Source organism: Chaetura pelagica, unplaced genomic scaffold (assembly GCF_000747805.2).
Source record: "Chaetura pelagica isolate M959 unplaced genomic scaffold, ChaPel_1.0 scaffold70, whole genome shotgun sequence".
NCBI classification, from domain to species: domain Eukaryota; kingdom Metazoa; phylum Chordata; class Aves; order Apodiformes; family Apodidae; genus Chaetura; species Chaetura pelagica.
Window position 1 is genome coordinate 965594 of NW_009952265.1, and position 15852 is coordinate 981445.

A 15852-nucleotide genomic window follows, 5' to 3' on the forward strand; every position below is an offset into this window, starting at 1 on the left:
CCTCTTCAGCTCCCTGACTCTCCACTCCAGCAGAGGACAGGGCTCTGGTGGGCAAATTGCCTCAAAAGCACACTGAAATGGGCAAATTCATTAGCCAAGCACATAGCTGTACAGTGAGAAACCTTACCTGAGCAAAATATGGGCACCAGAAGCCAAGGTAATGCCTTGGATGGTGGGCCAACATCATGTGAAATCTGGCACAAATTAAATCACCTCTACCCTTATCAGACATGTCTGCTGAAGTATGGTCTTTGGGTAACAACTGGGCTGAGCTCTTCTTATGTTAAATTCTGTAAAAACACAGAAGAAATTATGATCCCAGCTGCCAACTGGACCTCAGCTCCTCACCAGTGAACGGGGCACATGAGCCTTTTTGTCCACAATAAAGTCCACGACACAGCTCATTTCCAGCTCCAACACTAAGTCTGTGAACATTTATACAGGGTTGGGTTTTTTTTCAATATCTCCTTTAATGCCTCACATTCATCAAGCATAGAATCATAGAACCACAGAATGGTTCAAGTTGGAAGTGACCTGAAAGATCATCAGGTTCCAACCTTCCTGCTATGAGCAGGGACACCTCACACTAGACCAAGTTGCACAAAGCCTCATCCAGCCTGGCTTTAAACACTTCCAAGGAGGGGGCTTCCACAACCTCCCTGGGCAACCTGTTCCAGTGCCTTACTACCCTCATGGTGAAGAATTTCTTCCTGATGTCTAACCTAATTCTACCCCCTTTCAGTTTAAAACCACTACCCCTTGTCCTGTCACTACCCTCTCTGATGAAAAGCTCCTCCCCAGCTTTCCTGTAGCCCCTTCAGGTACTGGAAGGCTGCTATAAGGTCTCCTCTGAGCCTTTTGTTCTCCAGGCTGAACTGCCCCAACTCTCTCAGCCTGTCTTCATAGCAGAGGTGCTCCAGGCCTTTGATCATCTTCATGGCCCTTCTCTGGACCCTTTCCAACAGCTCCATGTCTTTTCTGTGCTTTTTCTTTACACCAGAACTGTACACAGAACTCCAGGTGGGGTCTCACCAGAGCAGAGCAGAGGGGCAGAATCACCTCCCTGGCCCTGCTGGCCACACTTCTTTTGGTGCAGCCCAGGATGCAGTTGCTCTCTGGGCTCCAGCACACACTGGTGGCTCATGTTGATCTTCTCATCAACCACCACCCTCAAATCCTTCTCCTCAGGACTGCTCTCTAGCCTGTATTTGTGCCTGGGGTTGTGCTGACCCAAGTGCAGGACCCTGCACTTGGCCTTGTTGAACTTCATGAGGTTCGCACTGGCCCACCTCTCCAGCCTGTCAAGGTCCCTCTGGATGGCATCCCTTCCCTCTAGGGTGTCAACCACACCACACAGCTTGGTATCAACAACAAACTTGCTGAGGATAGACTCAGTCTCACTGTCCATGTCTCCACAAAGGTGTTTAACAGCCCTGGTCCCAGTACTGACCCCTGAGGAACACCACTTGTCACCTCCACTTGGGCACTGAACCATTGACCACAACTCTCTGGGTGCAGCCATCCAGCCAATTATTTATCCACTGAGTGATCCATCTGTCAAATCCGTGTCTTGTCAGTTTGAAGACCAGGATATTGTGTGGGACAGTGTCTAATGCTCTGCACAAATCCTGTGATGCCTTTTGTACTGGACCATATATCTGAATTTGGGAGTAGCTGACTTAATAAAAACCATCTAAGATATGGCACCTTCGGTGAGACTTTTGTTTTCTGAGGTCTTTTATCCTCAGAGAGCAACCAGGCTCTGGACATGCAACCACTGCCCTCAAGTGGCATGAGCTGTGCAGGACCTCAGGGAGCTCCTCAGCTTTATACAGAGCAAGGGCAGCAAACTGTTGGAGGAGGATATTTGGGCCGTGAGGGGGAAAAAAAGACGACCATTTAAAGAACGTCTAGAAATTGACCTTTAAAGACCTGAGCCTGGAAAGCAGCCAAAAGAAGGAAAAGACACACTTTGCCCAGGGATGAAAGTAGAGCCTTGCTTGCCAAGCAGGGGGCTTCTCTGAGGCCAAAGCCTCCTCCAAGCCACGGTAGGTGAGGTGTCCATCAGGCAGACCAGCAGCATGCTGTGCACCCACTGCTCCCTCCTGCAGCCGCGCTCCTCGGTGGTCCCAGCCCCCAGCACTACCAGCAGTGCTTTAGAGCCCAGATGCAGTTCTTTGGCCAGGTTTGAATGTAGACCCCCTATCTCCAGTGCCCCTGTAAAACAACTGAATGTCCCAGCATGAAGCAGGGTGAAATAATGATCCTAATTTATTCTGCTTCTCATGACCAGTCCCTCCCTTGTCTCCCGTGGTATTTCCTACGTTAACTACTGGGAACCAGTAGGAACGCTTGAAGAAAAAACAACTAGCAGGCATTTTTTTAATTACTAGGGTAGCTGAAACATTCTTCTTCAGCCTTGCAAAGACAAAGGATGAGAGTGTTACAACATCGTCGTTTTAAAACCCTGAGCTGCACTGAGCCTGTGGGGAAAGCAGGGTCTGGGTGCTGCCAAGGCAGTGACACTTCATATCCACTTGGTTATTTGACTTGACCCTCTTGCATCTTCTGACAAAACTCAGCACACAGCCCAAAGGCAAACACAGTGAAAACAAGCATTTCCTTCGGGAGGCTAGGAATCTGCAGGAGAAAAACCTGAAGGGACAGAGAGAATGAGAGCGAGAATTGCTATGGGCTTTGCCCTGTGATTTCTCCTCATTCCTACGGGCCTTGCCCATGTGCTGCTGGGGCAGCCCTTACTTGTGCCTGGAAGATGCTCAGGAAAAGATGAAACACACGAAGTACTACAGGCCACCCTCTCCCACTGGCTTAGCCAGGGTCCCAGCAACCAAGCTGGGCAGTATTCTTTGTGACTACAGTGACAGATGTCCACGCACCTCCTGTGATTTCTGGGGAAGGGTCCTGGCCCCAGGAACAGCGGTGTGATGCTCACAGAGGTGTAAGGGAAGCTGCAGCTGCCGGTGGGTCTGCCCTGCATGGCTGCAGCCACCGCTCCTGCCCGCCGCGGGGGGATGCCTCTGCTGGGCTTCAGAGCTGCTCTGGGTGCTTTTCCGTCCTGGCTGCCGGCCTGGAAAACAAAGTTCCCAACCGAAGCGAGAGCAAGTGGGGAGGAACCTCTCCGACATTCCTGCCTGCCGCCAGCGGTGTTTCCAGGCGATGGGGCTGGAGTCTGAGCCTGCTGAGCTCCCAGATGAATACGAGTGAAGGACACATCACTGCACAGTCCAAATGCCCTTCAGCAAAAGGATTAGAGCTTGGCCATATTGCAGCAAACCTCCCTGGTTAAAATCCCTTCCCCAGTCCTGTACCAGAGAGAAGAAGACTGCAGTCCTGTAACACAGCAATCGTATAACCACTTTCCTTTCTAAAAGGCTCTTTGAGACCCAGGCTTCACCTTCTGCAAGCAGAGGACAAGATTTTGCTAAGGGAGAAAGACTTTTTGCAAGCAGGAGAACTGAAGGGTGCTGTCGCTCAGGGAGCTTGGCTGGGAAGAGATGGAGCAGCAGGTGACATCACTGAAGCTTCCTAGGGCCAAATCCACAGGCGTGTAAGGTAACAACATTCACTTTGCTCTTGTTTCTTGTGCTCAGCTCCGTGTTTCTAGAGTCCCACACTGGACCTAGGGGTTGCCTCAGGTTGAAGGCAATAAATTAGGTTAGTGAGAAAAATATCTATGGAGGGGTCAGGGAGCGTGGCCCTGGGGATGGGGCAGGCAGCCTGCCATTCCCCAGCATGGCAGATGCAGGAAAGTGTGTCCCCTCTACAGGGGCAGCAGGAGAATGAGCAGAGGTCACCTCTTTGCCAACCACCTCTCCAGCCTCTTCCTTCCTGAGCACCAGCCACCCAGCTCCTGCTTCCCTGCACACCAAAGCTCTGAGTGCACGTTGTGCTGTGCAGCCTTGTATCATAGAATGGTTTGGGCCAGAAGGAACCTTAAAGATCATCTAGTTCCAACCCCTCTGCATGGGCAGGGACACCTGTATTGAAAGCCTAAATACCTGGACATAAGTCCTGGGTAAAAGCTGTCTATTTGGCTTTGTTTGGAGAGCTTGAGCAATGCCTGCAGCCCTCACTGGATCATGGTGCAGGGCAGCTCAGGCTGTGAAAGCAACGCTGCTGTGCTGTAGCAAACACAGCAGAGGTCGTGTGAGGCTCCTGCCATGCAGAACCTCCCCTCAGTCTTGAGGGGAACAATATTTTGAAGAAGAGACATGAAGGCCCCTAATATTGTTCTAGAGAAACTACTAATCCATGGAGGAAGTTTCTTCCTAGCCCTCCTATCAAGGCCAGAAGCCTAAGCATTTTATAAGCCTTGTTAAAAATGAAGTATTCTGAATGCATCACACTTTAAAGCATTGCCTTCAGCAGTATCTTGTGGACAGAATTTCTGGTTTACTTTCCCTTGCATCAAGTGACTGCCTTTCCCAGGATGCCCACTGAGCATCCCTTTCACTCTCACCAGCTGTGCCCTTGTTCTCACAGTGGGAGCAGACACTAGAAGAGGTGGGGGACCAGAGTAGAAGCTACACAAACTGCTCAGTGTGTTACTGAAGGGAACAAGCTTCACAGCTGATTGCTCAAAACAGAAGTTTCTGTTTTAACAGCTACTAAATAATGAGAGTGGTGGCCTGAAAGAGATCTCGTCTTTTGCTTGCATTAATTTTATGCTATTTGGACTTCTGAATCAATCCCTTCCTCACCTTCTCAGCAACCTATAGAAGAGAGGAGCTCTAAGCTCTCAAGCAGGATGAAAAGAATCAAGGACACCTTAGAGAGTCCGGAGCTGTGGAGCCCAGGCCACATGCTGAGCACCCCTCTGACCAGTGCAGCACCACCATTTGCATTTGGCCAGCAGATGATGGACAAAGCCCTGAACGTGATCCTTATTGTGGCCCTCTTTGTCATCATGGTAGCTCTGGGGTGTACGATGGAGATAGCCAAGATCACTACTCACCTCAGGAAACCCAAAGCCGTGGCAATTGCTGTAATGGCTCAGTATGGCATCATGCCCCTGACAGCATTTGCACTGGGCAAGCTCTTCCAGCTGGGGGCTACAGAATCCCTGGCCATCCTGGTCTGCGGCTGCTGCCCAGGAGGGAACCTCTCCAACATCTTTACTCTGGCACTGAGAGGGGACATGAATCTCAGGTAAGGAAAGCTGAGTACATGTTCATTGCCAGGCCAATCTAGTCTGGTTCAGCAGCTAATTCAATCAACATTAGCAGCCCCCAAAAAGCTGGACAAAGACTGAAATACTAAGACTAGAATGTTTTTAAAGGACTCGTATTGCTCAATTAGCCAATTTGTCTCTGTTTTACAATAAAACAGTATTTTGTACCTTTCTGTGAAACATACAGCAGGCAGCTTCTGATGAGATGGGTGCAGGAACACTCTTTTGGCTCCACATAGCAGCATGTATAGCATATACCTGCTATCTATCCATATATTAGCATAAAGTTGTGTAAACTGAGCACCCTGTCTGAAGAGAATGCATCAGTGAGAAACACTGAACTATCAGAACCCCACAATCCAACAAACCTCAGAGATAAAACAAAGATCCAGGGGAAAGTTATCAAGCATCACTTGCTGTGTCACTTGTGAATTTCTGACATGTGAGGTGTACCCATAATAAGGGTCCTTTCTAGGCTGGTACAGAACTTGAGTCATCTTCCTCCCTCTCTATTCATGTCACATCCTTATACAACCTGCTAGTGATGGGGAAACCACAGTGACAGGTGGGGAAAAAGTGAGGTAAAGTCTTATATTAAAACCACATGTCCAGGTTAGTAAGAAAATGAGCCTATTTCATTAAAAATATTTCTTTTTTAAAGTGCCATTATTCTACTGAAGGGTCCTTTCTTCATCCCAGCATTGTAATGACCACATGCTCAACAGTCCTAGCAATTGGACTAATGCCTCTGCTTCTGTACCTCTACTCGGGAGGACTATATGAGGGTGATTTGGAGGGCAAGGTGCCTTACAAAGGAATAATCACCTCCCTGGTCCTAATGCTAATCCCTTGTGCCATTGGCATCATCTTGAATGAGAAGAAACCACAGTACACTGGCTTTATCATCAAGGTAAGAAGTATCCTGTGCTAGCTGCTTTTCAACCAAGGGCCTCCAGGAAGTTTTCAAAAATAGAGGCACAGAAATACTAACTTTTTTAAGGCATGTCACAAATTAGTTAAAGGATTGAGGATGGAAATCAAGACACCCACTTCACTTTAATCAATAAAATGTTTGCCCAAAGACAAGTCCTCCTCCTTTTCCAGACCAACAACATTTTGTAGGCAACTTCCTACCTTGCTTTCATTTGTTGGCTTCAGTGTTAGCTTCATTTTCTTTTCCTACAAGCAGCACTAAAGAGCCTCATAGACACTGTCCCCAACTAGTGATGTAACCAAAACAGACCCCAGATTTAAAAAAAAAATAGAACATAAACCAAGCAAAAAAACAACAACAAAGCAAAACAGAAACAAAACAACAACACAAACAAATAGCCCTGCTTCTTGCAGAGGTCTAGCATAGGGTAAAAGTCACATCACAAATTGCTGCTTACATCAGTGAGATATCTATCTGGCTGAAGACACTAGGTCCCTAAGTACCTTCTTATGCCTGGAATCTGCTCCTTGCCCCCTTTGTACATCAGGCATTTAAACAACAAGAGGGAAATCCAGACAACCAACTAGACCAGTGTCTAACTCATGAGCTTCACTAGCAGTACCCAGAGGTCTGGTAATGACTTTGTGAACCTTTTTTTCAGTTTCTTTCACAAAGGCTCAAAGAAGCTGGGACCAAGCACAGCGGGTACTGGGTGCCAAGACACAATCATAACAGACCTGATAAAATGACATTAGGAACCACTAACCTCTAAGAAACATGGGAACCCAAGAATCAGGCTTGAGCAGAGACAGGAGAACCATAGCTCTTCAAAGTTTCATGTACTCAGCACAGGGCAGTGACAAGTGGACTTTTTCCAAAGAAGCTTTAAAAGCTTAGCATGAGAAGGTGACCTACACTGGCCTAGCTGATCCTTGGATCATGCTCCTTTCTGCTAACACCATGTTTCCATTTATCTTCTCTACAAAAGAGGGAAGGGGTAGATACTTCCTTTTAAGAAACACCTGGGGAACTCCATCCAAATTGAAATGCAAAGTGGAGAGACAGGCAGGAAAAGCTGTGTATTCTGCCTCCCAAAATTCCCCAGCTCCAACATTTGTTGAATCACCAGACACCAATGAAATGATCTGCAAATGCAGCCACCACCTTCCACACCTGCTGTAGGCAGGCTCTACCTGTGAGGAAAGGGATTTCTTCTCCACCTGCTATGGGTGGACATGACACACAAAGGGACCTGGACAGAGTGACACACAGCAATGCCTGAGAAACAAGTGGTTGGTGGAGTAAGCACCAGTTGTCTTGCATATAGACTGGAAAGGTACTTAATTATTTAAGGTTTCTTGTAACATCTATGTCCATGAAAGGCACTTATGCACACGCTATACCTACATATGTGATGGATGGGGAGCGGGGCAGAGTTGCTTCCAGTGGCTGAGGCAAATTTTGCTGGGGATTTCCCTCTTGTCCATGTCTTGACCACTTTTATTTTAGGCAGGGATGGTTGTCCTTCTGCTGTCATCTGCTGCATTAATCGTTCTGTCTGTGGCCAATGTGGGAAGTGGTATTACGGTCATCTTGTCACCATCCCTCTTGGGATCTTCTGCCTTGATGCCTTTTATTGGATTCCTGCTAGGCTATGCTCTCTCCTCAGTCTTCAAACTTAATGACCGGTATGTTTCACCACTCCCTCCTCCCCTCTTTATCACTGAAAGAGCAGAGAGGTACACAGCTCTGGTCTATAGAGCAAGGGTGAAAACCTGTTTCAACATGGATGTACTTTTGTGAAATAAACAATTATTGCAGTCCTCCAAATTCGGCCCAAGGAGTATAGCAGATATGATGCAAGTTGGTCCCAAGTCAATACTCCCACACCTTGAGTGGGGATAGGAATTAGTTCAATCTCTGCTCAGTGGAGACAGAAGAAGCAACTGGAGCAGTTTTTGACACGACTACCTGATCATCACCAAAGGAGTGGAAGTCCATTACACAGGTTAATTGAACAAGCAGATGGATGAGTTTGACTTGAGTTCACTAGTGACCTGATAAATGTACATTACTAGCCTCTGCTCTTAGTAAGAAAGTTGGGGAGGAAAGAACGAATAGCACCAAAGTACAACAAAGGATTAGGGCATACCAACAGAGACCAAACCCCAATCGGTGTGTTCAGCCGAAACCAGGAATTCAGAACAGAAACCTTGCACATAAAACCCACTCCTTTCCTTTCTCATCCTATCTAATCCAGGTAGAAAGTCCTTCCTATTTTCTACTACACACCTTGTACTCCTCTTTTCACCTCAGAAGCAATTCCTTCCCTGGGGGAAGCTGCAGCACCTAAAGCAGGACACAAAACCTCCAAACACCATTAAGCACAAGTCCACATTTATAGTGTGACCTGTCTCTGTGCAATGCAAGGAGAACACAAGACAAAACCTAGGGCTGCCAGTATCACTCCTAATAATGCCCCTTTTAGCACAGGCAAATGAACAGAGCATTGCAACAGCCAGGTGGGCAGCTATCTTCTGAAATAGTTTACAGATGGATTAAATTGGTAACCTGTTTTATGTTTCCTCCTTCAGGTGCAGGCGGACAGTCTGTGTGGAAACTGGCTGCCAGAATGTACAGCTCTGCTCAACTATCCTCAAGGTTGCCTTTGCCCCAGAAACTATTGGCCCCCTGTACTTCTTCCCACTGCTCTACTTGCTGTTCCAACTTGGAGAGGGACTTCTGCTGATCCTCGTCTTCAGGATCCATGACAGAATAAAGAAGCCAGACGGTAAGTACAGCTCTGCTCCTGTATTTCTCATGCTTTGCAATGCAAACCACATATGTATTATTAGCAACAAATTGCTGCTTTCTAGGGGCGGAATCAGGTTGCCCTTTAAGTCAGTTTCCATGCCAAATGCATTAAATACAAATCAGTTTAAAAGTTTATAGCTCATTGAAGACATTAGTAATTATGACTTCTTGCAGCAGGAGTGTTTCTCATACCTACACACTACTTACATTATCAGAGCCCAATGTTTTCAAAGCACTGTGCTTAAACTAGGTCAGGCACCCAGCAAAAGCTGTGATTTGCACTGAGCATGTGTGAAGAACAATCACACACCTCCAACTACCCAAGAACAACAAATTTTCCTCGCAACCAAGTCCAGCTTCACTGAAAACACTAGATATTCACAGCAGGCTGGCAGTTTTGGAGCTGGGGGGAGGAGGAAAAGGGCAGAACTGTCATGTGCTGCAGCTGAAGGAAGTAACACAAGGATCTTTTGCTAGAGAAGTACAGTAATAATTCAAGCTTACTTAAAATATACAGTAATAGTATAGATGTGAGGTAGATTCTTTTCCAACTTCAACTGGTCCATAATGCCAAAGCCCAGCTGAGTGCCTGCAAAGATGGCTGGAGAATGCACTGCTGAATGAGATCCTCCACCAGTCATTTCTCTGATGTTTCCAGACCAGCTTTCTCCTGTCCCCTGGGATGGAGAAGCAGCTGAGCTACAGGGCTTCACCAGATCCCACAGCTTAGTTTCCCCAGTAGCATTTTTAAGGGGAAAAAAAACCCAAACAAAACCAGCAGTTGATACTGGAAACAGCCATACAGGTCCTTGCAAGACTACTATAAAAAGGGTTTCCAGGCTCAAATTCATAAATTACAAGACACAAAAGAGCTTAAATATTTTGACAGGACTGGGGTGAGAACTGCCTGTTCTCATGATATTTGTCTTTTTCTTCAGATGCAGCAAAAATTATCTGTACAGCTGTGGATGCAGTTAGTGCTCAAGAAATAAGAACAGAGTCAAGGCCCTGCAGAAATAGTGGGCAGCCAGGGAAAAAATAGAGATATTCTGCAGCAGCTGCTCTCACAACCCTTCTGAACTCCACCTCCTGCAGCCAACTTACAGGCCCCCAGCACTTCCATTTAAGACTTTTATCCATATCCTCATTTTACGACAAAGGGATCGCCACAGAGCTACCTGCAAACTGTCACTTCCTGAAGACCTTCCTCCAGACAGATCCACTCCCTTCCTGCCCATGAGGAAGACTTCCAATGACTTCCAAGTCATTGCGACAACCCTTTGAGACAGCTTAGGGTCACGCTCACGTGTACCGTTTTGCCCATATGAAAATGACTGCCCACATCAGCTCCCTTTTTAACTTACCTGTAATTGTCCCACGGGCACATGTCAGAAGGAGCTCTCAAAGACATCACTGAAGATTCTCTAACGAAGATCCAAAATGAGGTATAGAAGTTTCTTAATGCAGGAACACAACGACCCACCACAGAGCTGAGCAGCTCACGGACTGCTGGTCGCTCCTGTTTTTCAAAACCCGAGCACTGTGTGGTGGACCACAAACCTCCACAAAACCTGGCCATGGTTAAGCGAACTGCCATAGTGTGTAGAATCTGGGTACAGCTTGCTGGTCCCAGCTGCAAATAGAAGTCTTGAATGCGCCGTGCTTTGTAGTGGCCAGTGAAGTAACCATGCCACCTCTGCAGGAAACCATCTATTGTCACACTGCAAATACGAGTGTAAGGGAAGATTAGCATTAACACCTCCAAACATGCTAAGCGTGCACTGTAACGTGAAGTAGTCAATCTTAACTAAGAATAAACAGGTTAGCATCAATAACCCTCTTCTTCAAGCCCTCTTCTTCCTCACAGAATCACAGAATATTAGGGACCTCTGAAGACCATTAAATACAACCCCCCTGCCAGAGCAGGACCCAAAAAATACTAGGGCAGATCAGAAAGGCATCCAGACAGGTCTTGAAAATCTCCTGAGAACGAAACTCCACAACCTCTCGGGAGCCTGTTGCACTGCTCAGTAACCCTCACAGTGAAGTTCTTTCTCATGTTGAGATGGAAGTTTCTGTGCTTGAGTTGGAATCCACTGCACCTCCTTATCACAGGACACCATTGAAAAGAGCTGGTCCCTGCCTTCTTGATGCCCAGCCCTCATGCACTTATAATTAGATCCCCCTAATCACCTCCTGATGTGATCTAGTATCTGAACTACCAGCCTCTGAGAATGAGGCCTCCCACTCCACAATGCTGACTAGCAATAATCCAATTAACCTCCTATCAATCTGGCCGCCCCTCAGTGCCTGCTCCCAGGAGCACTTAGCAGATCGTTACACTGCCACCTAAAGCAGGCACAAGGCACAAAAGCTGTGAGCTTGGAATGGTATGTTCAGAACTGTGCCCCACTAGGGACAAAACGCAGAAGGGCTTGCAGAACTAACCCCTTCCCAGTCCTTGCTCCCAGCTGACCCACCCTGCAGCTTCGCAGGATCTAATCCAAAGCCCAGCCCAGCCTCAAGGGAGTAGCTATACAAAGCACTTTATCAGAAAACTCATTATTTCTTATTATTCTTATTTCTTATTATTATATCAAACGAGGAGTTGAGAAGTACAGGGATTGCAAGGGGTTGCTGCCCCTGTAAAGCAGCAATACTAAAAACAGAGGCTGCAGTACCTCCCCCATCAACTTAAGAATCCCTGCTCTTCCTCCAGAATGACTAATGCCTGAAAAATGCTGCACCTACACCTCAATGTCCTTAAACATGTGTTGTGCATGTCAATAAAGCATGCCAACTACATTCATTCCATGCTTATTATCCCAACGATTAAAACCTAAATGACTTGTGAATTCCACTTCCTGCTATAAACGACAGCATCACTCTCCTTTGAGTCAAGGTTATTTCAGAACATACTGGTACTTCCTTTTAAATAGAGCCTGCTATGTCCTTACATAAGCTCTTCTCCTCGCCCAAAGCAAGTCAACAATAGCTTTGCTGTAGACCCATCTTTAAGAAAATGTCCAACATGAAGAGGCATCACAAACACTTTTATTAACAGAAAGAAGCAGAGACATGTTTCTTTATACTTTATTTGAGGAATTCAGTTAAGTATCAAGAATTAGGGTGCTTTATAGAATATCATTACCACAGGGCAGTGAAATGACCATTTTCTTAGTGTAGTGCAAGTTAATATTAAATGAAAATCTTTTAAAGTTTTATTACCAGTACTGATCAGCACTTAATCTGCTGACCTATAACAGAAACAATGGTTCAAAAGCACAAAAAAATACCTTCTGAAATAAAGCTTTATGTACAGCACATGTAGAGCTCTAAGACGCCTAAAGCTTATAAGTTTGAGATATTAAAACTAACGTTCTGAGTTGCTGTTCACAGTTGAATAATCCTGGAAATTAAGTGTTCCAATGACTTTTCTGCAGTACAGAAAAATTTGTCTGCTTTAGTTATAAAGAGCTCTGCCAATATACACAAACTATACACTTCAGACATTCACAAAAAGTGTGAACAAGAAAAGGGTTATCAAAAAACATTTAATACAATTAGTCAATAACCCTTCCCACCATGGTCCACATCTACAAAGTTCCCCCATCCCTCCCCCCTCCCCTTCCAAACCCTTTCCCACAGAAAGTCACATACTTACCACAAGTTTTAGCAAGTATGGTTTAAAAAAGGGCCCCCGGGGTAAGTTACTTATAGTTCAGTTGCCACTGTCAACCGATCTGGACCTTGATCTTGACCTTTGCCGATCCACGGATGATGGGGATTTGGACCTGCTGGAAGAGCCCCGCTTCTGGCTCTTCTCTGGCACTGGGGATCTGCTAACCGACCGTGACTTGCTGTGGCTCCTGCTCCTCGACCTGCTGTAAGACTTGCGGCTGCGGGAACGGGAACGGCTGCGAGACCCAGATGAGCTTCTGCTACGAGAGCGTGACCTGCTCCTGGACCGACTGGAGGAAACACGGAGCAGCAGCATTAGCAAGGGAACGCCACGGACTGCGGCAATGACCAGATAGCTCACTGGTCTCCAGTTCAGCTGCCTGGTCACTGACTTTCAAAGCTCTCTTAGTGGACATTTAATCATCTATTTAAGAGAGCAGAAATTCATACCTGTGCCTTTTGCCGCCTTCAATTAGTTTGATTTTCCTTCCGTTAATTTCTTTACCAGAAAGCTTGTCAATAGCATTCTTTAAATCACCGTAAGAGGCAAACTCAACCACCCTACAGAATAACACAGAGCTCATTACAAGCTGCATTTTTGATGACAGAGCAAAATATACTCTGGAGATGAAAAAGAACAACTCCAAAACACACAATGCTCAGTTTAGTCATCCCTTGTCATAACTCAAGCATGAGCTGAAGAATTCTCCTCCCCAGAGAAGTGTTTTCAAAGCACAGCTATATTAAATCATGAACAGCTGCTCAGCACTAAAGGCAGCCCCTGCCCTCCCCAAATATGACACATGCAATATAACTACAGCTTCCAAGACATTACTTTAGATACTTACCCTTCATTTAACTTAGGTCTGTGTGCATCTGCAAAGGTTACTTCCCCAGCTTGTCTCATGAAGTCTTTGAGATCCTAACACAAGACCAGTCATGTTATGCAAAGAAGTGTAATTAATACTTATCTATATAAAAATAGTTAAACAAAAGGAACTTATGACTACTGAAAGAGAAGACGTTATATAAATTACAATCATGGCAATTGCCATACTTGTATTCTATCAAAATTGAATTATCTATACTGGGGCACGAAATAAATGAAAAAGCATCTTGCTTTAAGCAAAACGCCAATTAACATTAAAAGAATTTTAGCCTATAATGATTGTATAGATTAAGTAAGAAAGAGAAAGAGACAGAAAAAGAAAGGAAAAAAGAAGTACATTTGTATATATACTGAATCGAGTGTGAAGCACTACCCACGTATTTTTGTACTATTTCAGTCTCCATTTACATTACAAGTCTTATGTGCATACAGAATTACAATTACGTAACACCAATTATTTTGTGCCCCGTATGTCATTAAAAATATAGTTTACTTTACCTTTATTAATATTTCCCTAGGCTAGCCAAGCAGCAAACTGCATTAAGCGACCGGAGATACCGCCATGATATATGCCCGACTGGCTCTTCGCCACCCACTTGACGAACACTACCCAGTCGATGGAAGCCACTAATGGCACTGCCCTCCCTATTAGGAGACTAGTGACGGATCCAGACATTCTCTATGCTTGATGTTACCAAGGACCACTTTACTGCGATCAGGATTCCAACGACCACCTAATTTCGTATCTTTCAACTCTTTTCGACCAGGGCCTCGGAAGCGTTACAGGAAGAACAGCTCTCAACTTAGGAATCAGATCTCGATAACGCTCTGGGATCGCTGCAATGTGGCACTTTAAGGAGTGCATCGATTACGTCTAGACCGGCAAACACAGATCTAGAGGTGGCCAAGTGACATTGTAGGAGCTGACTGGAAAGTCAACCAGGCCCAACCAAGAGTGACCAAGACAGAACGATTAGGATAACCCACAGGCACTCCTCGTCATAAGGCCAACGACACAGATAGGCTGGCAAATAAAGGGTTTAATATGTGGTTAAAATGGATTTTAAAAACATGAAAAAATAAATATATATCCTCAAATATATACTATTATTATAATAAGTTAAAATTAACTAGTTTTCATTAAAAACATTTAAATTAAGTTAATTACAATTACATTAATTGCATAGACGTTTTAATATATTATCTTTAAATTTTAGTTATTTTACAAAGTAATTACATTACATACCCATTAAATGAAGTCAAAATAGTTAATTATTTTTCAACAAACCTGCCAGCTGACTCGAGAAGACAGATTCTCTACTATGAGGCGATTTTCTGTTCTTAAAGGTGGGGCATTTCTGTTTGGAAATGAACAATCAAGACTCCTCATTAGTAATTAAAATATAACCACATTACTACTAATAAGTGCTGTACCAGTAACTAGTATCAGCACGTCATCATTACTTCTGTAACTATGGAATGCCCTCAGTAATTCAGGGCCAGCATGAAGTGCTTGGGGGAGGGGAAATAAAGATAACAAGCATATCTGCTAAGTTTTGTAATTCTCACCATCCTACTGCTACCTCAAACGAGGCACAAAATACCTTTTATTATCTCATCCTAGCTCACGTTCTTTGATGAGTTCACAGTGTATTTTTTTTCAGCTGTGTCAGCCCAAAGCAATACCCACCTCCTGTCACTGCGTGGACGGCGGCTACTAAACCGGTCAGAGTACCTCCCTCTGCCTCTACCCCTGGAACGTGCTCTTGCATGCTCAATGGTAACCCTGGGGAAAAAGCAGAAACGGAAAACCATAGGTTTTTACATTTTTCTTCTCACACATTCCTTCTCGGCTATAGGTAAAAATACTCCACAAAGTGTTTTACACAGTAACTGGCAATAGAATGCAAGTTTAAGCCGACTCCCTTCTTGGATTAGGTATTCATGTTTTTCTATTCACAGGGCAGCTCACCTCTCACTGCAAAGCTCTTTTCCATCCAGTTCATAAACAGCATCATCTGCATCTCTCGGATCTTCAAACTCCTGGAAAACCACCACAGCAGAATCACGTCAGTAAAAACAACTACATCTCTAACAAACTGATAAACGCTTACTTGTCACACAGCCTACTTCGCTAAGCATGTTAACGGCACTATCTTTAAAAATCGTTCCGTCCACACCGAACAGGCATGAGCGATCCGAGGGGCCGCAGAGCCCTGAGGCAGGGGCGCACTCACCACAAATCCAAACCCCCTCTTCAGGTCGATGTCGCGGATGCGGCCGTAGCCCTTGAAGAACCTCTCCACATCCTTCTCCCTGGGGGCTGGGTTCAGCCTCCCGATG

At 45.4% G+C, this 15852-nt stretch overlaps 2 protein-coding genes across 2 annotated transcripts; one reads left to right on the forward strand and one right to left on the reverse strand.

Annotated features, from left to right (window-relative positions):
* The first annotated feature begins 4768 nt into the window (after positions 1 to 4768).
* On the forward strand, positions 4769 to 9981 carry SLC10A1 (solute carrier family 10 (sodium/bile acid cotransporter), member 1). The gene is made up of 5 exons (XM_010007722.1): positions 4769 to 5169; positions 5891 to 6101; positions 7635 to 7813; positions 8720 to 8916; positions 9878 to 9981. Exons 1-5 carry the CDS (start codon positions 4769 to 4771, stop codon positions 9979 to 9981), a joined length of 1092 nt encoding a protein of 363 aa, XP_010006024.1.
* A 2037-nt stretch (positions 9982 to 12018) lies between these two features.
* On the reverse strand, positions 12019 to 15851 carry SRSF5 (serine/arginine-rich splicing factor 5; the record flags this gene model as incomplete). Its single annotated transcript, XM_010007723.1, has 7 exons — positions 12019 to 12910; positions 13071 to 13181; positions 13469 to 13542; positions 14798 to 14867; positions 15200 to 15295; positions 15482 to 15552; positions 15747 to 15851. Coding segments are annotated over 7 exons (777 nt in total), but the record flags the coding sequence as incomplete, so codon positions are not given.
* Between the last annotated feature and the right edge of the window lies 1 nt (position 15852).

Excerpts from the sequence above, each read along its gene's own strand:
- SLC10A1 (XM_010007722.1), top strand. The coding sequence starts at position 4,769 with ATGAAAAGAATCAAGGACACCTTAGAGAGTCCGGAGCTGTGGAGCCCA. Across the intron at positions 7,814-8,719 it reads GTCTTCAAACTTAATGACCG|GTGCAGGCGGACAGTCTGTG; the intron begins GTATGTTTCACC and ends TTCCTCCTTCAG. Across the intron at positions 8,917-9,877 it reads CAGAATAAAGAAGCCAGACG|ATGCAGCAAAAATTATCTGT; the intron begins GTAAGTACAGCT and ends CTTTTTCTTCAG.